The sequence below is a fragment of the Rhinolophus sinicus genome, chromosome 14, assembly GCF_057876585.1.
Source record: "Rhinolophus sinicus isolate RSI-liver-muscle chromosome 14, RSI-T2T, whole genome shotgun sequence".
NCBI classification, from domain to species: domain Eukaryota; kingdom Metazoa; phylum Chordata; class Mammalia; order Chiroptera; family Rhinolophidae; genus Rhinolophus; species Rhinolophus sinicus.
Genome location: NC_142514.1, coordinates 30,387,360 through 30,411,768, shown reverse-complemented (window position 1 = coordinate 30,411,768; position 24,409 = coordinate 30,387,360). Strand labels below are relative to the sequence as shown.

The following is a 24,409-nucleotide window of genomic DNA, read 5'->3' as shown; positions in this document are numbered from 1 at the left end:
TTTTGAATGCTATGATTTCCTTGCTTCAAAATCAAAGCAAAACCCTAAACCTTCCTGATGCCTCACTGTCCCATCCCAGACAGTATTCACTTTCCTTTCATTCATTCATTTCAGAAGTATTTATTACTGCCATTTTAGATAGTGGGGCTTTGACCTGCCAAAGAGAAAATCACAATACTGTGCAGTCAGGGCTATGGGGGAGAAGGGCCAGAGTCTGCGGGGGCACAGAGGAGGGGTGGAGGGATCCAGACCAGGGAGAGTCAGGGAAGGCCGTCTAGAGAAAAAGGCACCTAAACTGGGGCCTGAGAGATGAGTAGGCCTGGGAGGAAAATCAGCCAGGTAGGAGATGGACAGATGGGGGGAGGGACTGGAGGCGAGTTCCGGGGGAATGCCGGGTCCCAGGAACAGCTCATGGAGAGCCTGGGAGGTGAGAGCATGGTGGGTTCTAGGAATAGAGAACAGTTTGGTGCAGAGCACATAAAGTGTAGGCATGAGACAAGGTGGGAGAAGTAGAAAGTAGCCGTTGGTAGTGAGTTCAGACTCCATGCTAAGATATTCAAGGTCCTGCGTGAACTGGCCTCCACTTTGCAGCCACAGTTCTGGCATGTACCCTGGGGGTTCCTGTGAATTCTTGTGCCCGCATGGCTTAGCTTATGCAATCCTTCTTCCCTAGATATTTACAGAGTGCCTGCCTTGTGCCAGATGCTGGGAACCCAGAGAGGGTCAAAACCTGGCTCCACCCTGGGAGAGCTTGCGAGTTAATGGGGGAGGCAGCACAGGAAGAAATCATTACAACATAAGTAGAGAAATGCGGTGATAAAGAGGGTGCGCAGGGCATGGAAGAGGCGGGGCTTGCGGGGGTTGACTCCTGAACTGAGGTGACTCCGGAACTGAGACTAGGGGGCACTAGGCCTGGGGACAAGGAGTAAGGAAACCGGGAGGTTCAGAACCTAACTTTGTGGGATCACAGGATCCTTGAGATCCAGATGAAGGCTTGATCCCTCTACTCAGCTCACACCAATACACGATACCCTCCTGCCCCAAAAGCACATACACACTCCCTCATACACTCCCTATAAGGCCTCTGAACTCACACTCCCAATTGACCTCAACTTGCCTACATCCCTCCTACACACACACACGCACACGCAGTCTTACACACACGTTTGCAGGCAATTTTTAGTGTTCTCGGTCCCTCCGGCTCTGCTCAACCCCCGTCCTTCCGGTTCCGGCCCACCGCCTGCACAGGCCTGCAAAGCTCCCTCTGCAACTCTGGACTTTGCACCTGTCACCGGAAATGCACCGCTTATCGGGGCCGCCAGCCTGAGCAGCTGCCTGCGGAGGCGTCCGCCCCTTCCAGGGCCCGCTAGACCCCTCTCTGGATCCCAGCTGTACCCGCTCCCACCCCCCACGTACTGGGGGAAGGGGTGAGGCCTGCGCCGTTCTCACAAAAGCTTGGGAAGATGTAGAGTCCTCCCTTTTGGGGGCGTTGCCTACCGCCCAGCCCTCCGCCTTCACCTGCAGCTTCAGCCCCGCCTGCTTCGTTCCCAGGTGAGTCAAGCAGCAGCTCTGGCCCGCCCACCTGTCTGCCCGCCCCAACCGGAAGCTTCCTCCACCGACTGAGCACAGTTCCTACAGGTGGGGAGCAGAGGGGAAGAACTGGGGGGCTGGGAGGGGGAACCCAAGATCCCTGAGGGCTCCTGAGAGCTGGAAAAGAGCTGCAAATCAGGGTGGGTGTGAACGTCTGTGAAGATCACAGGATGTTTGCGTTTGTTGGTGGAAGAAGTGTGACCTGAGGGGGTGGGGTGACAACCTGTGGGTGTGGGTATGTGTCCTTGGGAAGAATTCACAGGGACAGGGCAGGAAGGAAAGGAGTAGGAGTAAGTAAAATCTTAGAAATGTCAAATTGAGTTAAATTCATTTCAACTTAACAAACTTATGTTTTTGAGGACCCAGTGCATAGCGTTGGACCCACAGTGAGCACTCAATGAATATTTGCTAGTAAATGATTTACCTTGCCTTTCTAATGCCCCCTCCCCCACATTCACTCAGCCACACAGCTCTCCCTCACTCGTCTCACGAGCCCATGCTGAGCAGCTGAGTGCAGCGCTCTCTGGCAGTCCCAGGGCACAGGTTAATCAGCCTCGTCCTTGCCCCCAGGGAGCTGCCCATCTAGTAACTGGCCAATAGTTGATGGGGTGGGCCAGGAAAGGGGGTATCCAGGCGGTCCTGGGACAACCTCCTAGGCTGGCGTGGTCTGATTTGGCTTTGAGGGTGGTGGACTCAAAAAATTGAGGAGGGAGAGGGTGGCTGGGAAACAAAAGAGTGGGTGAGGTGGGAGGTGTGTGTGTGTGTGGCGGGGGGGGGGGGGGGGGGGGGGGGGGGGGGGGATACTCAGGGAACTGGAAGAGTTTAGCCTGAGAGCCAAGTGCTGGATTGTGAGGTAGAATTTGCATGCAGTCCTAGGGAGCTCTTGAAGGATTTTTTCCCCTTTTTTTTAGTTTTATTCTGGAATTTTATTTTATTTATTATTTATTTAGTTAGTTTTTAATTAGTTTAAGGTGTACAAAACAATGTAATAGTTAGACATTTATCATTTATATCCCTCACACAGTGATAACCCCCCTCCCCCAATCTACTACCCCTCTGACATCGCATACAACCATTACATTTCCACTGTCTCTATTCCTCATGCTGTACTCCACTTCTTGTAACTATATATATATATATGTGTGTGTGTGTGTGTGTATATATATATATATATATATATATATATATATATATATATATAATTATAGTTGACATTTATTATTGTTCAGCTTCAGCTTCAGGTGTACAGTGCAGTGAGGTGGTCTACCTAATGAGACAAGTGTCCATAGGACACCCTACAAAATCTTTACAACATTATTGATTACATTCCCCAAATTGACTTTCGTATCCCCGTGGCCATCTTGTGGTTACCGATTATGCTTTCTAATGCCCTCACTTGAAGGATTTTTAAGCTGGGGAGTGATGGGGTCAGATTTGGGCATTAGGTCCATCACTCTGGAATGGACTAGAGGTGGGGAGGACCAGTAGGGAAGTTACTTCAAGAGTTGAGGTACAAAATGAAGGTGGCTTGGACTGGGGCAGTGATAGGGGGGTGCAGAGAAAGGGCATAGTCATTCCGGAGATATTTAGAGGAGGAACTTACGGGCTTGGTGGCCAGTTTGTGGTGAGGCGGGAGGGTCTCATGAAGGTATCGCTATGAAAGGCTATGGTGTAGTACTCCCCTGAATTATTGTTTCTCTCCTAGTAGGTGCTTTCCTAGCTTGGATACTCCTCACCAGGTACTCCTCTGATTCAGGTACTCCACCTCAGATAACCTTTCGCCCTAGCTGGTCCTCCAACAGGTACTTTACTAACCTAGGTGCTCTTCCTCTAACTGCTTTCCAGAGTCAGGTGTTGCTCCCCCAGACACTCCTCTGATTCAGATGCTCCTCCTCTAGGTACTCCTGAGCGTGGATGATTTTCCTCCAGATACTCCCTTCATTCAGATGCTCCTTCTGTAGATTCTCTCCAGCCCTAGTCATTCTCCTCCAAATAATTTCCTCACTCAGGTGATCTGCATTTGGCTGCTCCCTGCATCCAGCCTCCCTCTGAGGGCACTGGCGCCAAGCAATGTGCCTGAGGGCGGAGGGTAGAGGTAGGGTAGCAGAGGCTCCTGACTCAGGAACAGAAGGGCCAGGGCTTCCCTGGCTGTGCATGGGGCTGGCACCATCCTCCATGTGTGGTCTCCACTTTGGCTCGTTAGCTGCAAGCAATTGCTGTTGTCCAATCTCTGGAAGCCAGGACTGCCTCTGCCACCACCTCCCATCCTCAGCTTACCAAACAGTGTAGTGGACTGGGTTCTGGCCCCTGGTATCAGAGACCTGGGTTCAAGTCCTGGGTCTTTGGCTGCGTTATTGAACCCTTCTGGGCTTCAGCGTCCTCATCTGTAGATGGGATAATGTTTATACCCACATTACAGATTTCTGCGAGCATGTTGCCTGGTGCCCGAATCATAAGTTCCAGCACTGATTTATTGTGTCAGCCGTTTCAAGAGCTGGACCCTACAATGTTCCCTTACGAATAGCGAATGTCTGTGGCTCAGCCTGTTTCTCTCCTGTGAAAAACCGGTTGTGGTCCATTGTCCAGTTCCCACAGTTTGTGTAGCATCCTAACATGGCTGTGAGTGTGGCTGAAATGCGTGCCCTGTGGCCATCCCTGTGTGTGTGCTCTAGGACTGTGCCCCAGGGCTGCTTGGCACCTGGAGATCTCCTTGGATCCAGATCAGGCCAAGCCTGAGGCTCATCGGTGTCTTCAGGCCCTCCATGACTGAGATAAACCAAAGTGAGTGACAGTGGGAGGGAAGCTGGGGGGTAGAGGGGGCTCCCTTAGATTCTGGGATTGGGGGAAGGACCCTGCCCCCATTTCTCAGTTTTTTCAGGGAGCTCATCTGGGGCCCCATCCATGATGCTGTCCCTTTCTCTGCAGCTGTTGTGGGGCCCTCGGAGATGCTTACAGCATCAGCCTTGGCCCCTGAACCAGGCACGGGGGCCCGGGCATGGCCAGTGCTGGTGGGGGTTTTGCTGGGGGCTGTGGTCCTCTCCCTCCTCATTGCACTTGCTGCCAAATTCCACCTCTGCCGCAAATACCGTGCCAGCTACCAGCACCGCCCACTGCCTGAGACAAGAAAGGGTGTCTGCCCTGAGGTGGGTGAAGATGAGGATGATGATGGCTTCATCGAAGACAATTACATTCAGCCTGGTGCCAGTGGGCTGGGGACAGACGGCAGCAGGCACCACTTCTCCCTCTGAGCCCTTATGTTTGAATACCTCCCAGCCCCCTCATGCCTGACAGATTAAGGACAGCAGATACTGCATGGGAGCTGCGAGCCTCAGGGACAGAGGTGGCTAGGGTTTAGGGGCTGACCGGGGTAGAGCAATCCTGCCTTCCCAGACACTAGCCACCAAAGCGACAATGACCCTCTCTTACTCAATAACCCTCAATGGCTCCCTGCTATTCTCAGGATTAAGGCTACCAAGGGCCCAACTACGGAAATAAGGCCTCTGTCAGCCTCTTGGTTTCCTTTTTTGCCTTTCTCTACTTCCTACTTAACTAATTCTTATTCTATGCCAGATGATAACATTTTAGCAAGTGAAAATCAGTGTGCCAAGTTTCTTACTGAACAATTTCCCTATCAGTAAAGTGGGTAATCTAAATGGTTATATTAGCTTTTCCACAGGTATTAATAAATCTATTTTAATTCAAATAAAAATTAAAAGTTGCTCATTTTTATTTTCCTGACCTGGAACTTGGGTATAAAAATGTTCTTTGTCGCTCAGCCTGAAGATGCTGCTTGGACATCTGCCCCCAGGACACCTTCCATGGGCCCCTCCCTCTCAGAACACCCTGTGAGCTTCTATACCATCACCCTCCGCATTTTACCTCTATTTTTGTTGCAATTTGCACTTAACCCTACTGTGCCTGTCCCCATAGCTAGACTGTGAGCTCCTGAGGCTACAGGTTATATCTTATTTGTATCCTCACAGTCTTGCACCAGGCAGATGCTAAGTAAATATTTGTCAAATTTGTTGATTTCCTGTGGGCTCAGGAGTAAGTAGATGAAAGGTAAGGAAGTGAAGTCAGATGCAGAAGACATAAGAACTGGACAAAAAGGAGAAGGACAGGGTCATAACTGCTGGTGGGGACATTGGGGCAAGAGAGGCAGTTAAGCTTCTTTTGGGTCTTTGCTTTTTTTGCACGCAACAAAAAGGTGCTTAGGCGGAAGAATCCTGGCTTTTGCATAGAATTAAAGGGACGGCTGACTCAGGAGGGCAGGAAGCAGGTGGTCCCAGCAGCCTGAGGTTGGGCATGGTACCTGTAGTGCTCTATCTAATTTAGGGGTATTAATGGGACTCCATGCCTGGGACTCCTAAACTCTCAATTCTGAGTGTCAAGTACTCGGGCGAGAGACTGATTGTTCCAGTTTGGGTCAAGTATCCACCACAGGGCCAGCCAGCTGTGGCCAGTGAGGGTCAGGCTCCTGTAGCACATATGTGATTTGGGGAGCCCACCCATTTGTTCTAGGTCATCCCAGACAAGGGGAAGTCATTAGGGACCAGGTGGACACCCCCTATGTGTCCACCTGGATGCAGTGTTGGCTTTTGAGGAAAGAGCCAGCAGAGAAGGAAAGTGAAGGAGACTAACGTAGGGAGGTACCTGAGAAAAAAGCAGGTGGTCGAGGGGGGCCGGAGCGCAAGGCCTGAGGGGTGCCCACGGCAGTGATGAAGCTGAAGGTTGGACCAGATCAGCTGGGGCCTTGGTGCCAAGATAGCCTGCGCTTCCACCTAAGAGCAACCCAAGCTCATCTGTGAACTCTTGGCAAGGGAGTGACATAAGCAGGACAGAAACGTCGTTCTGGAGGCTGTGCCGCGATGGAGGGGAGGGCAGAGACTGAGAGAGGTGACTAAGATGTGACTAAGGTGTGGCAGGGAACAGATTCCAGACATTTGAAGGAGGGGGGTTGTTGACGCTGGATGTGGGACGTAGGAAGGAGAATTGAAGCCGCCCTTGTTTCTCACTTGTTGGCTGGGTGCATCAAGAGGAGCAGGTTTCTGGGGAATGAGGATTCAATGCCAGAGGTAACATTTCTAGGGAAAGATGCCCAGGGGCAGCTGGATTCCAGGGGAGAAGTCCAGTCTGCAGACATAGGTTTGAGAATAGTCCACTGTAGGGTCACTGAGACCCTGGGAGTGGTTTAGATCATGGGGAGGGGGCAGAGTTGAGGAGGCGTTGAGAACTGAGTAGAGAAACACTGACATCGAAGGACTTGTCAGCAGAGGACATGGCAGGGGAGAAGTATCCAGGGAGGAAGGGAGCTGAGCACATGCAGCCCCAACTCCAGCAATTGCTCCTGAGTCCCGAGATGGTCAGACCGTCACAGGCCTGGGAAGTCTCTGTCTGGGAAGCCACAGAGACTGCCCCAGCCTGAGAACTGGAGGAAGATCCTGAGCAGAACTAAGGGGCCCAGGACATGTCCTGCCTCCGAGGGAAGAGCTGCTGCAAACACAGGGAGTCTGGGCCCTGTCCTCTTGCTGCCCCCAAGGCCCACCTAGAGGGGCCGTCCTGCCTGCAGTTCTGGGTCAGAAAGCAGCTCAGCTGTCCCTGTTTTCAGATGTTCTTTGGGACCTGAGTCAGAACATCTGAGGGATCCAGGAGAAGGTAAGGGCTGATCCCAGATTAGCAGCTGCTTTTCCTGAGCCCAGCACCCAGCAAGGTGGGCAGGGAAGGCTTCCTCTCAGAAGCTAGCGCATACTCTGGGGTTCTGAGAACCTTGGACTCTGTCCTGAGAGGCCTAGCTGGATCCCTTTGAGGAATTTTTCCCACTGTGCTCCACATGCCTGGCCCCAGGCACAAAGAGGGTGCATGACCTGGGTCTACAGGTCCAAGGGCCCAGGGATGCTGAACTGCTGGGAGGCCTGGGACTCAGCCAGACCTGGCGCTGGTCTGCCCTCCTCTGGCCTCAGAACCTGGCCTTTTACCCTGTCCTGCATCCTCTAGCAACTGCCACTACCTACTCTGTCCCGGGACCCCCAAGCTCACCTGACTGTGAGAACTACCCATCTCCTGGCTGCCTTGTCCTGCTGCCCCCAAAGCAAGGACATTCCTTGTCCTTGTGTGGAGGCCAAAGACAAGGGTCACACAAGCTGCGGACGTGAAGTTTAAGAAGCCCCAGCAGAGTACCAAGGTGAGTCAAGGGCAGAGACTACATAGATTCAAATCCCAACTCTGCCACTTCCATGCTGGGTGACTCGGGCAAGTTACTTACCCTCAGTGCTCCAATTTCTCAGTAAAATGTGGATCATAATAGTACTTGCCTCACATGGTTGTTAGAAGGATTAAATGAATTATATAAGTAAAGTGGAACAGACCAGCCTCTGCGAGTGTTAGCCATACGCCTATGATATCCCAGGGCAATGGCTCCGCACGACAGGCAGCCTGTCTTAATCCTAAGAGAGGAACTTGCCAAGGCTCCTCCTTGCTCATTCACTCTGGGCTGGGGATTTGAGTGTCCCTGTTTCCCAGGACTCAGCTCAGAAGATCTGGTCAAGATAGCAAAGGACTTGAATTAGAATCTCTGATGCTGTAGAATATAACAACAGCAAGAACAGTGACAGTCACAGCACTGTTGTTCTAGCACTTCTTATAATAGCCCTGCTGGGCAGCCACCCCCATTTTATAGACTGAGAAGTTGAGGCTCAAATACAAGGTAACTGTAACTTGCTTCTTCACTCAGCAATAACGTGCTCATCTCACTGGGAAGTAATGATTAAATAGATCCAGAGAAGCAACCTCCTGGTTGCTGTACTTGCAGCCACCAGACTTGGGCAGGCTCCCCCTTCCCGGAGTGAATGGGCTGAGAAGTCTCCAGGTGCAAGCTCCAGGTTTGGGAGAGCAGGCTGTGAGGATAGCAGTGCTATGTCCCTTCCCTGGGGGCTTTCTTGGTCCCTGGAGTTGTCTTCCATGAGCCCAGGGGAGTCTCACTGGTCCTGAGGAATAGTCAGGAAGGCAGCCCCTGTCCTGTGCAGAGAGCTGCGCGTGAGGGGACATGTGTCGGTCTCCTGCTGCCCAAAGGAAGTGCCTCTAAGGGGACCTGAGTGTCCCCAGAAGGCCTGAGGTCTCATGTGGGATGTGCCTGGATTTGATGTGAGCTGCACCTGGATTGGAACAGATTTGGAAGTTTCTTGAACACGTTCTTCCAGTATCCAGGCATCCAGGTGATATGGCTGAGAACCTAGAGTTTGGCTGTTGAGCCCAGGAAGCACATGTGGCAGGTCTGTCTCTCTCTCTCCACCTCACCTGCTACCTGATGGGAGCCTATGGCTCCACACCCCTCTACTCTGTCTCCTCTAGCCCCTTCTTGTCTTTTCTCTTCCCCCACCCAATACTAGTTTAGATTTCAGACTCTATTATATCAATGTCTTTCTTGCCAATATCCTCAACTTAGCTGTCCCATTGTCTCACCATTGCACACGCCAGGTATCTCCAACCTAGGACCTGATGCTGTTAAGAAAACCCCACCACCTCCCAGTCTGGTGTTTCTGTTAATGCCTGGTGTTTCTCCAGCCTCCTGTGGGCTCTCAAAGCTTCCAGCAATCTTGCTGTTTTCTTTTTTCTTTTTTCTTTTTTTTTTAAAGATTTTATTGGGGAAGGGGAACAGGACTTTATTGTGGAACAGTATGTACTTCCAGGACTTTTTTCCAAGTCAAGTTGTTGTCCCTTCAATCTTAGTTGTGGAGGGTGCCGTTCAGCTTCAAGTTGTTGTCCTTTCAGTCTTAGTTGTGGAGGGCGCAGCTCAGCTCCAGGTCCAGTTGCCATTTCTAGTTGCAGGGGACACAGCCCACCATCCCTTGCGGGAGTCGAACTGGCAACCTTGTGGTTAAGATCCCACTGGCCCATGTGGGAATCAAACCAGCAGCCTTCAGAGTTAGGAGCATGGAGCTCTAACCGCCTGAGCCACCGGGCCGGCCCAATCTTGCTGTTTTCTTGGTCATATCCCTCTCCCATTCTCCATAGAAGCTCTTTAAAATGACCTCTGCCTCACAGAGAGAATAGTTGTTGGTCAGGCCCTCCTTCAATTTTCTCCTACAAAACTCACAAACATAACCTGTGCCTATTCTTCCTTCTCTCCCAACCAAATGGCATTATAAGGCCAATCCCTCCACCTCGTGCCCTGGATCTACCCTGCCTGACTCCCACTCAGGGACTTTAAGACTGGTCTCTGCTCTACCTTGTATCTTAAACCTCTTTCTATCAACATTAACCCATCACATTTCTCCCATCTTAAAAAGTTCCTCCAGTCAGTCACAAAAACCTGTTGGTCCCAACTTCTGAGCATCCATCAAATCTGTTCAATTTCACTTTGCCCCAACAGCCATCCCTTTGTCTAAGCCCTAGCATCTTGTATCTAGACTATGGCATTAATCAACCAACAGATTTCTCTGCCTCCATTTTGGCCCCTTCCAATGAATTCTCTGTGCTGCAGGCAGAATGATTGTTCTAAAACACAATTCTGACCAGGCCACTCCTCTCCTTGCAACTCTGCTGGATTTCTCTTGGCCTTGAGAAACTGTGTCACTGGCTAGGGAGCTGCTGAAGCCCAGGACAGGCCCAGGGCCCCTCCCTAGCTATACCCCCTTGCCTCTTTCCAGAGAATGCTCCAGCTTCTGCCACGCAAACCCTTCGTGGTTCCTCAAAGGAGCTAAGTTCTCTTGTCCCTGGACCCTTTCGCAATTTCTTCTTTCTGGGACACTTCTCAACCTCTCTACCTTGGCCAGATGCTTCTCATCCCTCAGGGCCAGCTGAGAAATCGCTTCTTCTGGGGCTGTTTGGCCATTTCTTCTTTTTCTCCGAAGCCGAATCCTGGCCCACACTGCAACCAGCGAGTCCTAAAACCTATTCTGACCAGAGTACTCCCCTGATTAAACTCTTCCTGTGTGTCTCAGTGTCCTAAGGACAAAGTCCAAATTCCTCAGCTAGCCTGCCAAGGCCATTGCACAGACAGGAGTAAGGAGGAGCAAGGTGAAGGCTCCCCTCTACATGACTCTCATTTTCTCACAACATGGGGGGCCAGGCCACCTGCAGAGAGTGGTGTTGGGGGTGATGCTGGGGTGTGAAGGAAGTGGAGGGAACTTGAGGGTCACTGTGGGAGCAGGAGCTGACCAGGGTAACAGTGTAACTGATGAGCTGTGTTGTGGTCCCAGCTGAGATTTGAGATGAGGAATTCATGGTGAGCCTGGCTGCCTGGCTGTGCGGATTTCTCTGCTAGTTGCTCACTTTGAGACAGCAGGTGCAGTGAAGGCAGATGGGTGGATTCGTCCATGGAGGGGGGGGGGTTGCTGGAAGAGTGGGACCAAGGGGGCAGGTGGCTAAGGAGTTGAGTACTCTGTCAAAGAGTGGGTGACATGATGGGTCACAGAATCTTAATCAGAAGGGAGATGAAAACAGGAAGAGGAAGTAAGAGAGGAGGGAGTAGCTTTAGAGAGAGATACGTGTTTCCCCGAAAATAAGACCTAACCAGAAAATAAGCCCTAGTACCATTTTTCAGGATGACACCCCCTGAACATAAGCCCTAATGCGTCTTTTGGAGCAAAACTTAATATAAGACCCGGTCTTATTTTGGGGGAAACACGGTAGCAGAGGGGCCGGTTGACAGCTGGCTGCAATGTGGACCAAAATGGGGTTTAGTGATATGTTTTAAGCAAATAAGCCGGAGGTGGGAGGTTGTGGGTGGGATTTAGTGATTGAGGAAGCAGTAACATTTTGGTTCTGCCCGTGCCTTGGCCCAGCTCTTACCTTTCCAACACATGTTTCAGTTGGGTGTGTAGATGCCAACTTTCCACTGCTCTTTGGAATAGGCCCTCTGGGGGCGTGAACTCTATGCTTCATCTGGCTTCCTTCCCAGGAGAGCCTGGCATGCGCCTTGCCTGCAGTAGCTGCTCACCCAGACGTTTGTGCCATGTAACCCTTTCCCTCCCCATTTCCTAGGCCTCTGTGTTTCTGTTTTCCTTTAGTTTCTTAAAATAAATATTGTGGAAGACTCTAACCCCGTCTCAGCTGAAAAGAAACAGGATTTCTCAGCATATTACAAGATGGAGAAGTGTTCTACGGTCCCCTAATGGCCCAGGAGTTGGTGATAATGATAGCTCCCTCTTGGGAACCCAGGAAGAGTGGCAATTTCTGGGCAGACAGTGTGGGGACTCAGGAGATTCAGGGCCAACAGTGGACAGTGGTCTAACTTCCTTACCCTTCCCAATTAGAGGTGGGCCGCTCCTAGATCCTAGCACACATATTGCCATCCAACCAAGCCAGAGACCTACATCCATCCCAAAAATCACCTACTGTGTGTCGGGCCCATGTTAGGAACTAAGGACATATAGGTGAGAAGACCCAAACCCTGCTAGGAGGAGCTCACCACCTGATTAAAGAGACACACAGAGAAATAATTTGTAGGCTGGTATCTACAATTGAGAGTTTGGGGCTAGAAAAGGGGGCGACTTGGTAGTTTAGGGGGAAGAGGGCCAGGGAAGACTCCCAGAGAAGGTGGCTCCCTAGAGAACGGAGTCTTAAAGGATATGAAGGCAAGGAGAGAACACATGGAGGCTGGGAGAAGTGAGGATAAAGTGAAGTCATGACACTAGTTCAGTGTGTCTGGCTCACTGGGTGCTTTGAGGGGAGAGCGAGGCCAAATCATGTTAGAAAGTCTGCCCGTTAGCCTGCAAGAGGTGGCAGGCCATGGAAGGATCTTAAGGTAAGTTTGCATTTTTCATTTGAGGACTGTCACTGGGGCTCAAGTGTATGTGCTGGGGGTGGGGGAGGTGGATGGAAGAGGAGAAAAGAGCGAAGGAGGGAGAACAGCAGAGAGGTTGCTAGTGAGTGTAGAGGTACGATTACCTCACGAATGTCTATAGAGGAAGTCCTCAGGCGTTGATGTGTGTGTCGGACGCTGGGTGAGGAGAGAGTGAGGGCGCCGTCTGGGACCAGGCTGAGGCTTCTAACCTGGATGTTGGGTGAAAGGTGAGATGGAGGGGCTAGTTCAAGATAGAGATGAAAGGGGTTCTGTTTGGAATATGTGGAGTCTGAGGTGCCCCTTGGAATACCTGGTACTCCTGGACACGCTCTATTCTTTCTGCTCATGTGGCTCCCTCCCTGGGTGGGCAATACCCTTCCTCTCAGCCGTCAGGTCAGTGTTTTCTCTAGACTGCCTTGATCTTGGCAGCTGAAAGCAATTGTTCTCTTGGTGGAACCTCTGTAGCTCTACGTTTAACACCTCATAGGAGACGGGTCTGGGTGCTTCCCTGCCTCTCTATCCTCCGAGGGGCTTCACGGAATCTGTGAAGCAGGGAGTGATGAAATGGTAACCAACGCTCGGGTGCTCTTCCAGTGGAACTTTATTCTTGCCACCCAGGAAGTGTTCCTGCACCAAAGAAGGGAAGAGCCCTTCCAGGGCGGACCCCAAAGAGGAAATGACTCTTACCACCCAAGAGGGTTTCAAACTCCCTTCCCATACCCAGGAACCCAGAGGCAGGCCAGCCAGTGCTGTGACTACACAGCCAGGATGTTCTGGTTTCAGAGGTGGGGTAGGGAGTTGCAGCCTCCAGAGAAATTAGATGATAAACTCCAATACTTAAGCCTTCATCTTGAACCAGCACATGAGCAAATGCCAAGGACTCAACCTCCCAGCTTCCTTCCCTGGGACCAGAAACTCACCACCTTCCAGAAGCTGAGTGCCATCCCTCCCCCCGCCCCACAAGATTCACAATACTTAAGAGGAGAAACCACAGGCCTGACTGAGGACACCTTCACGGCACCTTTTGTCAGCCTTAGACAGGCACAGCGTTCACTTTGGAAAGGGTAGGTGTGAGGAGGGGAAGGGTCTCTAGGTGAGATGGGGATATAAAGACAATAACAATAACAGCAGCAGCCAAGTTTAATGCTCATCTTTCATGTGACCAGTCCTTCTATACATGATGTCATTTACTCCTCACAATCAATGTCCATGACCATGACTCTCAAGGAACTGAGGCTCAAAGAGGTTAAGTCACTTGCCCAAGTTCCCCAGCTGGTAAGCGGTAGAGAGAGGAGTCCAATCCAGGCCTGTATATTCTGGAGCCTGTGTTCTCTCCACTGCGCCACCAGTGAGTCTTCTCAATGAAGCCTTGCCGATGCAGTTTCTGAGCTGGACCGCAGCCACTCCTGGGGAAATCCTTGACAGACATTAGAGGACAGGTTGGCTTTGAGGGGTGCTGAGAATAGGGGCCACGCCTCTCCAGGGATCTCAGACACCTCTCTGCCAAGAGACTCCAGCTATAGACAGGCAGATTCTGACATTTCCATGGACACAACACTCACCTCCCCATGGTGTGGCTGTGTGGGTACCCTAGGCTCTCAGCACACAATCCCACAGAAGGGCTGGACAGTCCTGGGGACACATACACACTCACTGTCCCCTTTGCACGTGCACACACTCACACACACACACTCAGCCCCAGCACAGTTCTGTGGAGGCTGAGACAGGCCGTGGGAAGGGCTCTGGCTGGCTCAGATGAGGCTGGCGATACTGGATGTGGTTTCATGACGCCGGCCAGCAGACAACCGGCCTGAAATGCTGAAGATGCTGCCAGTGTCACTGTGGGTGGAGGGCGCGGCTGCGCGGATAAGGGGGCAGTGTCCACTCACGCCAACCTGATACAGCAGCAAGGCCAGCAGCAAGAGTGAGCCGGAGGCAGCCAAGGCGATGCCCACGGACAGCATGACAGCCAGTGGCCGGGCAGGCGCAGGGGCGGCGGCCAAGCCAGCCAGCGTCAGGCCGGTGACCAGCAGCACCAGGCCACTGAGCAGCACCACCAGGGCGTCGGCACCGCCGCCGCTGCGCAGCAGGGCCACGTGGTGGGGCTGGCGTACACAGTTCATGTCCTGCACGGCTGAGCTCATCAGCTGCTTAATCAGAACCAGCAGGGCCAGCAGGCATAGCGCGGTGCCCACTGCCAGCCGCCACTCTCCCGAGCGGCTGCTGGTGGAGGCGAGCAGTGCCACACCACCTGCCCCACAGCCTGCCACGAGGCCCACGGCCACGGCAAAGCAGAGTGCCGAGCGCCGAGGCTGCTGGGACCACCACAACTCCACCTGTTCTGCAAGCGCATCCGGAGGCAGCCCCTGGCCAGGCGGGGCTCGAGCCTGTCCTTCAGACATGGCTGGGTCGGGCACGAGTCAGGACAGAGGGCAGCACCAGGAGTTAGAGGGTGCAGGTCATGGCCTGCAGCCCCCACCCCCTGCTTGGCAGCTAGAGGCCCAGAGTCCTATTCCTCTCACAATCCAGGGTAAGGTCACCACCATCTGCAGGGGAGAATCACCGTTGTTACCTGCCCTGCCCACCTGCCCCACCATGGTCTCTCCTGAGGGCTGTGGGGATGATCCCTTGGAATCCTCCCATGTCCCCTGGAATATCCTCCCGCTCCCCCGCACTCATGAAAGCCCCCTCCCCAGCAACGCCCCTTGGGAATGCCTCTCCAATGATCCCAGTAGAGTTTGCCAACATAAAGCACCCCCACCCCTCCAGGAAACCCCCCTTGCCCAGCCCCTGACCTTTCTGGCTCCCTCAGTTGCCTGTCCCATCCCAGCTGGCTGATGGAGCTGGTGCCACGGTGGACAGTGGATGATGATGACGAAGAGCCAGAGATAAAGCCTCATTCACGATCCAACTCACATGCTTCAGCTGTCACTGCTGGCTCCTAGGGGGGAGGGCTATGGGCAGGGAGGGGGCTATGACTTAACCCTTCTGGAACCAGCAGCCTGACCCTGAATCTTCTCTCTTAGGGCTGTGGCTCCTTCTCTGTGGGTTAGAGTCTGACCCCTAACACCCTCCCTCCCCTACCATCCCATCAAATCTCACAGCCGCAGCTGCTGGTTCCCAAATACCTCTCTCTCTCTCAAACCCAGATCTCCCTCCCAAGCTCCAGACCCATAAGACGATTGTCACCATGATGTCCCTTAGTCATCTCTGATGCAACAGGTCCAACCCCAGCCCGTCACCTTACCCAAACCTGCTCTTCCTCATGTTCCTCATTTATGCACGTCCTGGGGAGGACACCTCTAAACATTTCTCCATCCTGTTCCCTGCCCTCATACCCACTGATTCCAACTCTTCACCTCCCGCCCCCACCTCCTCACAGATCTTCCGTCCCCTAACTCTTCTCCCTCTCACCACCCCCCACGCAATCTTCCTCCAAGATTTTTCAAAAGTGGTGCAAAGGGAAAGGAGGGCTCTGGATTTGAACCCCAGCCACAGGCCTTACCACCCATGGGGACCTGGGTGAGGGAGCTCACAGTGTTTACTCATTTAACATGTCCTTCCGAGCCTGTCAGCAGGACTCACACTGCGTAAAATGAAGCGGCCCAGATCCTTGCCTGCAAGGAGCCCTTTATAGCAGGCCCATCGGTGTGAATAATACTGGGTGTGGGTTAGTCAGAAGAGGGGTTTTGGGGAGGGTCAGGAAAGTCCCCATAAGTTCACCTCTCAGAGCCCTAGGCTCCTTATTTGAAAATTGAAGACAATAACCTTTCTCTTGGGGGCGGGGGCGAGTCATTTGATATCTCCGTTTCAGAATTCCAATGGGAATTTTGGGGCCTGAACAGATAGATGCCCAAAGCACGCTTTTTGAATAAAAGAACACAATGTTCTCCCCTCCAATTCAGGATAGGACTCCTGTTTTATACATAGGAAGCAGGTCCTGGATCATTCCAGGAATGTGACTACGTGGCTGTACATAGGTGACACCGCTGATGAGGTACCTGTCCTCCACAACCCCTCAGCAGGGGCTGCCCGCAACCAGGTGGGAGGGGCCCATGCAGATGCCCCCAAGGGAGGGGCTGTAGGAGGGGCCCTGAAGTCAGTCCCACATTCCCCAGGGCGATGACTTCACCGGGCTGAAAGTGCTTGCACAGGTGTTCTGGGACAGCGGGGCCAGGTTGGGGGTGAGGTGGAGGTTCTCCGGGGACGAGCCAGTGGGAGAACGAACGTGGGGGCGGTGAGGATGGGGGCTACGGGGCACTCACAAGAAGCCTGGAAATGCTGGATCCGATCTGAGCCGGGCAGGTGGGGCGCTCCAGCTTCGTTTCCGGGGAGGTGCTTCACCTGCCTAACCTGCACCCAGGTGAGCCTTGGAGCAGGGAGTGGGGGAAGGGGATCAACAGGTGTTTCCTAGGCAGGGCTTGAGCCGATTGGCTGACGTGGCACTGCTCCTTGTGCAGTCCAAGGCATTCCTGGGAAGGGAGGGGCTTCTGTCAGCTGCTGTTAGGGCTCAAACACAATTCTCAGACCTGGGCAGCAGGAGACGTGTCTGTCTGCCCCACCACCTGGCCTCTAACCCATCTCCTCAGCTCCAACACCATCTCAGCTTAGCTCCAGACCCAAATCTAACGTCCACCCAGCTGTAGTTTCAAACACCAACTAGAACTCCTAGCTCCAATCCCAGCCCCTACCCCGTCTCAGCCCCAACTCTGAGTCTTGGATACCAATCTCAACCCCCAGCCTCATTTCTGAATCCAATTCCAATCTCAGCTCCAAGTTCCAAACCCAAATCTGGCTTGAAACCTCAGGTCAAATTCCTCACACTAACCCCAGCTCCAAATTCTGGAGTTAGGTCCTAGACCTTACCCTCACCCTCAGGGCCAACCTTACCTCCTGTCCCTGAATCCAGCCCTCATATCCCAAATCCAAGCTCAAGCCCAGCCTCAGCCCCCAAATCCAACACCAGCTGACCCCCAAACCCAGCCCCAGTCCCCTCATCCCTTGGCGCTTTCCCCTGAGCTGGAGCCCCCACAAGCCTCTTGCTCACTCTCCTTTACAGCCTCCAGTGCCTGACTGGCAGGCCTGCCCCACACAGCTGGCTCCTGCAGGGAGCAGCAGGATTTGAGTGCACAGGGAGGAGAGGCAAAGGCTCTTCGTGTGGGAAACTGGAGCTCCCTTACGTAAAACACTTGCAGAATAAACACTTCCGGATAAATGCCACACTCCTTCACAGGACTCACAAGCTCCTGCGGTCCAAACCAGGCCAGCGAATTGCCACTGGCCCCTGCCCTCCAGGCAGAATGTGTGTACTTCAGTTCTGCATGCTCTGCTCTCTGCTCTGCCCTTCCGGTTGGTTGTTGAACTCAGAGTTTGCTCTGCCTGGGATATTTACCACCCTCAGCCTCAGTCTGGCCAATTTGAATTCTTCAACTGAGATGTTACTTCCTCCAGGCCACCCTCACTGACCTCCAGGCTGGGTTAGGTGCCTCTCTGGTGCACGCATGGCCCCTGTGCTTCCCCCACAACTTCTCTCATACTACATGTGCTGTAATTGTTCTTATTTACTTCCCAGGGGGTACAGGTTTAGTACCTGTACCATCATGCCCTCAGCAGCTAGCACTGTGCTTGGCACATGAGCAGTAATCAATAAATATGTTGAAAGAATGAATGTGTGAACTGACGAGTGTGTGGGTTTTGAGCAGGGAGATGAAGCTGGAAACACAAGTTTGGCTCAGGTTGCATAGGGCGTTGAATGCCATGGGAGGCATTGGGTCTCATTTGAGGTGCCTGTGGAGGGTCCCAGAGAATAACTGGGATATGGTCAGGGCTCTGCTTCTAACAGGTAAACCTGGCACCAGGCCCCACATGTACTCTGGATGAGCTAAGGGTTGCTGGTTGGAGGTTGTTGGAGGCTGTCACCCATCTCTTGGATTGAGCCCCTTCTAAGGCTTTTTGCTCTCTCTCCTTCTGATGTGTCTGAAAAAAAACAAGGAAAGCAAAATAAAAGTTATCTTTCTAGCAGCTCACAAAGTAATTATGCTTGACCTGTCTTTGCTTCTCTTTGCTTTGTACTGTGGAGTTAACTGGGGGACCAGTCATAACTCTAGAGCAGTGCTGTCCAGTAGAAATATAACTGAGCCACCTATGTAATTTAAAGTCTTCTAGTAGCTACAATAAAAAAGTGAAAAGAAACAGGTGACATCAATACATTTTTATCTAACCCCCAATAATTTTCATTTTAATATACCAATTATTAATGAGCGATTTCAGTCTTTCATTTTGTATGCAGTCTTGAAAATTCGCTATGTAGCTTATACCTGCAGTGCATCTCAGTTCAGACTAGCCACATTTCAAATGGTCAATAGCCACGTGAGGCTGGCGGCTCCCTTACTGGACAGCGCAGCTCCAGGTAGTTCTTTCCCTCAAGGAAAAGTTAGGGTAGGCTGTGGGTTTGCCACTGTGCAAAGCACTGTAAAGGTGTCCCCTTCCTTGGGACGAGCAGGGGAACAGGCGACCTGGCAAGGCTTGCTGGCTGTGTATTTCTCTTGCACATATCTGACATTTATCCTCCAGGTCCCAAGGAGGGGCCAGTCTCAGGCAGACCCATGGTCCAGCTGTCCCAGATAGAGCTGGAGCAGGGGAACTCATGAGATTTTCCTTCCCTTTTCCCTGGGGGGTTTGAAAGGAACTTTTTGTGTGGGGGGGATAAAGCCTAAAAGTTTCCACGGTTTAAACATTGATTGAGTGAGCCTTTGTTCTCGTTCTGGGTCTTATTAAATAACTTGGAGTTAAAGTGGACAGGCAGGGTTCTCACCAGGCTGTCAAGTTCTGTTCCCAAAGCAGGGGCTGTTGGGCAGCTCAGATGGGCCATAATAAAGACCAGGAGGAGAAGGTAGCAGCGGGCACAGAGCACAAGGTGTGGATTCTAACTGACCCATGAGGCAGCCATAGACTGGGTGTGTTGACCGAGAACAAGAAGCCCTGGGGCCTAGTCTCCCTGCTTCGGCCACATTCCCAACTCAGACTATTCTCAACCCACTAGCTGGACTGATCCCGTTATAAGGTAGGTCAGGTCATGTCACTGCTCTGCTTGAGTTCCTCCAGTGGCCCATCTTACCCAGAGAAACAGCCAAAGTCCTCCCGGGACCTCTAAGGCCACCTTCATCCCTCCTTCGTTTGCTCTTGCTCAGAGCCTTTGCACTGCTGTTCCCTCTGCCTGGAATGCTTTTCTCTCACATGACTTCCTCACCTTCCTTCAGGAACGTGCTCAAACGTCACCTTCTCAGTGAGACCTTCCTGGCCATCCTGTTTAAAATTACCACCTTCTCCAATACTTCCCATCCCCCTGCCCTTATTTCTTTTATTCTCTTATGTTTCTCCTTAGCAATTATCACTGTTTAAAGCGCTATGTATTTTTCTTATCTGTCTGGAATACTGTCTGTCTATCCCCCTAAAATGTAAGCTTCATGAAGGGAGGGATTTGTGTCACGGTGTATCCCTAGCTCCTAGACTAGGACTGGTACATAATGGGTGCTTGATGAAAGCTTGTTGAATGAATGAATGAATGAATGAATGGTAGAAAGAACACTGGTTTGGGAGTCACATCTCTAGCTGTGTAACTTTAGGTAAACGGCTTAAACTCTATGTGTCTCAGTCCCTTCATTTGTAAAGTGGGGACAATAGTATTCAGTCTAAATGGTTGTGGGGGGGATTAAATAATGTAATTACCTCATCCAGCAAACATTTGCTGTTTTCCTTCTCTGGACCAGCTATTGTGCCAGGTGCTGGAGACACCCTGAAGGGCAGTCTGGGGAAAAACAGGCAGAAAGCACAGGTGCAACAGCAGAATCTCACAGTCCCAATTTAATACATTTACTACATTAGTGCACACAGTAGGTGCTTAGTAAGTACTGGTCTACACTCGCTGTCCCCGCCAAATCCCACCAGGTGACACATACTAGATCAGCTATAAATTTGTATCAAATTCTTATGCATGACTGGTCATCACAGGTAATCAGGACCGCTCGCCCTCTCTGTTGGCTGGTACACAGCAGAGTTACTTCCTTATAAATCTGCTCCCCAGCCCAGCTCAGCTCAGGGGAGTCTGACAGCCTCTCAGACACACTCAAAGCACAAGCAGGACCCCAAACTTCTGTGAAGGAGGAGGTGGCACCAGTGAGGTGAGAACCTCCCCATGGGATCAGATAGGCAAAGCAGAGGGAGGTCTCAGATGCAGCGGCCACCCAATCAGTGCCACCCAACAGGATGACGTAGGGACATGGAACACAGAACATGGACAGGTGAACAAGATTGTACCTCTGGTCCCAGATTTGCTACCAAGAAGCTGTGACCACCCTTGTGCAGCTGAGCAAGCCCTGTTGGCCTGCTGGCTGTGGTGCCAGGCCCTGCTGGGGTGGGGCTCTCTTTGGTCTGGCCTTTCTCCTCCCCACCCTTATCAGCTGGACCGCAGCCAACCGCTGGCTTAGGTGAGCTTAGCTGGGAGGTGTCAACTGCTTTTATTTCCGGTTTAGACTTTCCAGGCGTCACACTCCTAAAACTGTCACCACTTGGACCAGTGTTCTGTTTGGGTGTCTCTCTGGTGCAGGCCTCAGAGCGTGGGATGTGGAGGCCACTGGGCAGCTGGCCTGTAATCCTGGCCCCGCCAGTGTGACCCCGTGCCAGCGACTTCACTCCTCCTTGGCTTGGGTTCCCTCAACTGTAACCTAAGACCCATCTTGTAGGGGAAATGTGATATCTTGATTCTAAGGTATCTTTAAGTTGAAAAGTCTGTCAACTGAGTGTTGCTACATCCTAGCCACAGTGAATTAATTTCCCTCTGGCCCTGAGACAAAGAGCCCTTATTTCCTTGGCATGTTTCTTCTTCCCAGGTCCTTCCTTCCCCTTTGTGTGGCTAACTTCTTCCAGTCCTAAAGTCAGAAGAATTCACCCCTCTGCATCTCCATGGCCACCATGTTGGTTCTAGCAGTTGTCTTCTCACGTGTGGTCAGCCAGGGTCCTCCTCTCTGGTCCCGCTGCCTCCACTATTGGGTCCCCTCAGTCAATCCTCCACCCAGATACCTCAGTGAACTTTAAAAACAGACACAGGCCTTGCCTCCATGGAACTGAGAGCCTTGCAGGAGAGGCAGCATCAGACCACTGACCGGATGTGTCACAGTGAGGGTTATGAAAGAAAACAATATGGCGAGCGTAATTTCGATGGGGTGGGGGAGGGATCAGGGACTGTGTTTCTGAGGAAGTGACACTTCAGCTACGATCTGAAGGATAAGTAGAAGTTCACTGAGTGAGGTGTTGGGGCAAGAGCATTTTAGGCACACAAACCAGTAGGTGGAAAGGCCTGGAGGCGGGCAAGAACTTGGCCTTCTACAGGAACTGAAAGAAGCTCAGTGTGTCCAGAGCTTGGGAAGTGGTAGGGAGTGGGTCTCAGTGGCTCAGCACGGCCTCTGTCCTGTGCCTCCAAGACCCTGCACCATCTGGCCCTGCTGACCTCCCCATTCGGACCTCAACCTCATCCAGAGTCAGTTTCTTCTGCAAAGGTAAAGCCAAGATGCTAGTTTGGAATGGAGAAGTCTGAGTGCCGGCAGAGCCCACCTACTCAGCGTGATAGTCTAGTGGGCTGTTGTCTTAGGGAATGAATCTCTCAGCGGGGGCCTGCATGTTTTCCTGCTCCCTGGGCCTGGTCTCTCAGTGGACAGAGGACGTGCTGGGGTACACACTGGTCTGGAGGGGATAAGCTGGCCACTGTGACAGGGTGTGGGCTGGGGGTGGGGGTGGGGAATAGCTAAGGAGGGACAGGCCCATGTATACTTTCCTTTGTGGCCTTGGCCCTGTGCCTTCCTTCTGCTAAGCCCAGCCCTCAGGAGAGCCTTGCCAACTGTGACAGCTATGTCTCACCTCTCATTGGGGAAACTAACCCAAGAGCAGTGGTCAGAGTTGGGGTATAGCAGACTGGGGGAGTTGGGGAGATGCCTTGGAGATGCCAGCTTTCCGACAGCCAGCAGGGACCAGCAGGGACTAGGGGCTTAAATATTTGTTATTTGGCTATTAGAAGAAGGGTGCTTGGCATCTGCAGGTGGGAGAATACAGGAACATCTGAGTATATTGCTTTGCTTTTTAGTGCAATAAACTATCTTTTCTGGTATGTGTAGCTGGGTCACCCAGTATGGGGCCCAGAGGAACAGGTGTCCCCTAGAAATGGAGGAGGGGGCAGGGCCCCATGGAACAAAGACGACAAGTGTAGAGCTAAGAGAAATAAGGGCAGAGCTCTGCTTATATCGTTTTAACAACAGGGTCAACAGATGAGGGAGACTTGGGGGAACTCCAGTAACTTTGCCATGTTCAATTATTTTACGCTCATCTTCACACAGATTTAAAAATCCTCAGAACACCTCGTGAGGTTTCATAAAGGAGAAGAAAATGTAGGAGGCTTTGTCTGGCCCTGATTTGGCTGGCAGAGAAGAAAGTCAGGTCAGAAGTGCAGGCAGTGATACTTAAAGTGGGAGCAGGCAGCCCATCCTTGAGGCCCAGAGAGGAAAGCGTGCAGTAGGAAGCCAGCTCCAAGTTGGGTGTGATTTCTGCAGGGATAGGCAGCGGTGGCTTTGCGTGAGCTGGAGCCCCTCCAGCCTTCAGCGTCCCCTCTTTCCCTCCCCCCCCCCCTTCCTCAGCTCCCTGGCTAAGCAGAGAGTTGGACACAATTGTGGGCAAACATTTTTATTCTGATCACGTGCCAAATTCCCCAGGCCTGGAGAAAGGCTGGTGCGGTCAGTGCCGCGGGAACTGCAGCCCAGCGTCGGCCTTGGGACAGATGCACAGTGCTTCTTCTAGTGTGGCTGGAGACAGCTCACCAGAGGGGCTCACTTGGTCTGCATCTCAGAGTCCACTTTTTACTCGAGAGATGGAAGATTAATGCCGGCAATGGGGTGGAACCCTGGGACCTGCTCTTGTTCTTGGATCTGGTCTCTGAGACGCTGGATTTCTAGGCGTTGCATTTCAATGATTCTCCCAGTTTCTTCTTGCTCATTTAGTCTTCTGGTGGGAGCGATGCTGAGACTGTCCTTCCTGGGTGCTGTAAGGGACAGAGCAGGACTAATGTGGGCCTGTCACTGGGCTGCTGCAATGCTTTTTTGAAACCAGGTTATCCTCCCTTTTTCCCTCCCTGCCCCCCCAAATTTTTATTGACCACCTACTATGGAGTCGACAATCCCAGATGCTAGGGAAACAGAGATAAGCCATTGCACTCTCTAGCAGAGATGGAGAAATGAAGAGACACGCTTCAGAGTGACAAAGTCTGAGCATGACCTCAGCCCATGCCCTCTCCTGAGCCCCCCAGTCTGCCTGCCTTGAGGGCCCCCCTCCAGTGCAGGCTGCTCATTCTCCCATTCCCCACACCTCAAGCAGGTGGCACTGTTCTGTTGACCTAGGTTGGCTTCCAAACTGCCAGTCTTTCTCCTAAGGTAAAACCCTTGCTCCTGTACAGACTGCCCCCTACCCCTCCTGGTGTGGCCACTCATTCACATTCCTTGAGGACATTCCTTGTGACTCTCAGTCATCCTGAGCGGCTGCCATCCTGAGCAATGCTAGTGTCCCCGAGGGTCCAGGGCTCATCCCATCACCTTGCCTCACAAAGCTGGGCTCTCAGCATCAGTGTCCTCGGGCTCCACGCCATGTCGACACCCACTCCTGTGGCTTCCCCTCCCTCATCCCAATCAGGACACTGCATCTTTGAAATCTTTCACTCTTGTACTCCATTCTCCCATCACAACCTAACTGCCTTGTGCTCAAGACACTTGTTCTCTGACAGAATTTAGACCTCTTCCCAAACAACTCCATTTTTAACCTACCAAATGGATTCCTTTTAGATTCACTCCCTTTTCGGTCTGGTTAGACCCAGTTAGAAACAATGAGTTTCTCGCACCATTTTCTTGCAGCACCCTCGGAGTTCTAGATGCCCCATCCGTCTGCCCCCACATGCCCTGCACAGCCCAAACCTGAGATTATCCAACCATCTGGGGATTCCAC

At 52.2% G+C, this 24,409-nt stretch overlaps 3 protein-coding genes across 19 annotated transcripts in view; 1 reads left to right on the top strand and 2 right to left on the bottom strand.

Moving 5' to 3' along the window:
* Positions 1–475: 475 nt before the first annotated feature.
* C14H1orf210 (chromosome 14 C1orf210 homolog) lies at positions 476–5,309 on the top strand. Of its 15 annotated transcripts, none has more exons than XM_019751112.3 (5): positions 476–1,427; positions 1,552–1,638; positions 3,299–3,329; positions 4,263–4,371; positions 4,516–5,309. In XM_019751112.3, exons 4-5 carry the CDS (start codon positions 4,353–4,355, stop codon positions 4,836–4,838), a joined length of 342 nt encoding a protein of 113 aa, XP_019606671.2. In that variant the 5' UTR covers positions 476–1,427; positions 1,552–1,638; positions 3,299–3,329; positions 4,263–4,352; the 3' UTR covers positions 4,839–5,309. The 15 variants fall into 15 exon arrangements, with proteins under 15 accessions (XP_019606671.2, XP_074190662.2, XP_019606672.2 ...); XM_074334561.2 differs by having other exon boundaries at positions 3,299–3,392; XM_019751113.3 differs by having other exon boundaries at positions 3,296–3,329.
* Positions 5,310–13,495: 8,186 nt separating this feature from the next.
* TMEM125 (transmembrane protein 125) lies at positions 13,496–17,698 on the bottom strand. 3 transcript variants are annotated; one of them, XM_019751103.3, is made up of 4 exons: positions 17,554–17,698; positions 16,639–16,845; positions 15,169–15,327; positions 13,496–14,919 (listed from the first exon to the last, which is right to left on the bottom strand). In XM_019751103.3, the coding sequence occupies exon 4, from the start codon at positions 14,773–14,775 to the stop codon at positions 14,125–14,127; it is 651 nt and encodes a 216-aa protein (XP_019606662.2). In that variant the 5' UTR covers positions 14,776–14,919; positions 15,169–15,327; positions 16,639–16,845; positions 17,554–17,698; the 3' UTR covers positions 13,496–14,124. The 3 variants fall into 3 exon arrangements, with proteins under 3 accessions (XP_019606662.2, XP_019606661.2, XP_074190658.1); XM_019751102.3 differs by lacking the exon at positions 17,554–17,698 and adding an exon at positions 17,421–17,547; XM_074334557.2 differs by lacking the exon at positions 17,554–17,698 and having other exon boundaries at positions 16,639–17,325.
* Positions 17,699–23,085: 5,387 nt separating this feature from the next.
* The window catches only part of CFAP57 (cilia and flagella associated protein 57), a 59,332-nt gene continuing 58,008 nt past the window's right edge, over positions 23,086–24,409 (bottom strand). Inside the window, exon 23 of the mRNA XM_074334551.2 lies at positions 23,086–23,456. Coding sequence (XP_074190652.1) covers positions 23,275–23,456 — 182 coding nt within the window. The 3' untranslated portion in view covers positions 23,086–23,274. The remainder of the gene's footprint in view (positions 23,457–24,409) is intronic.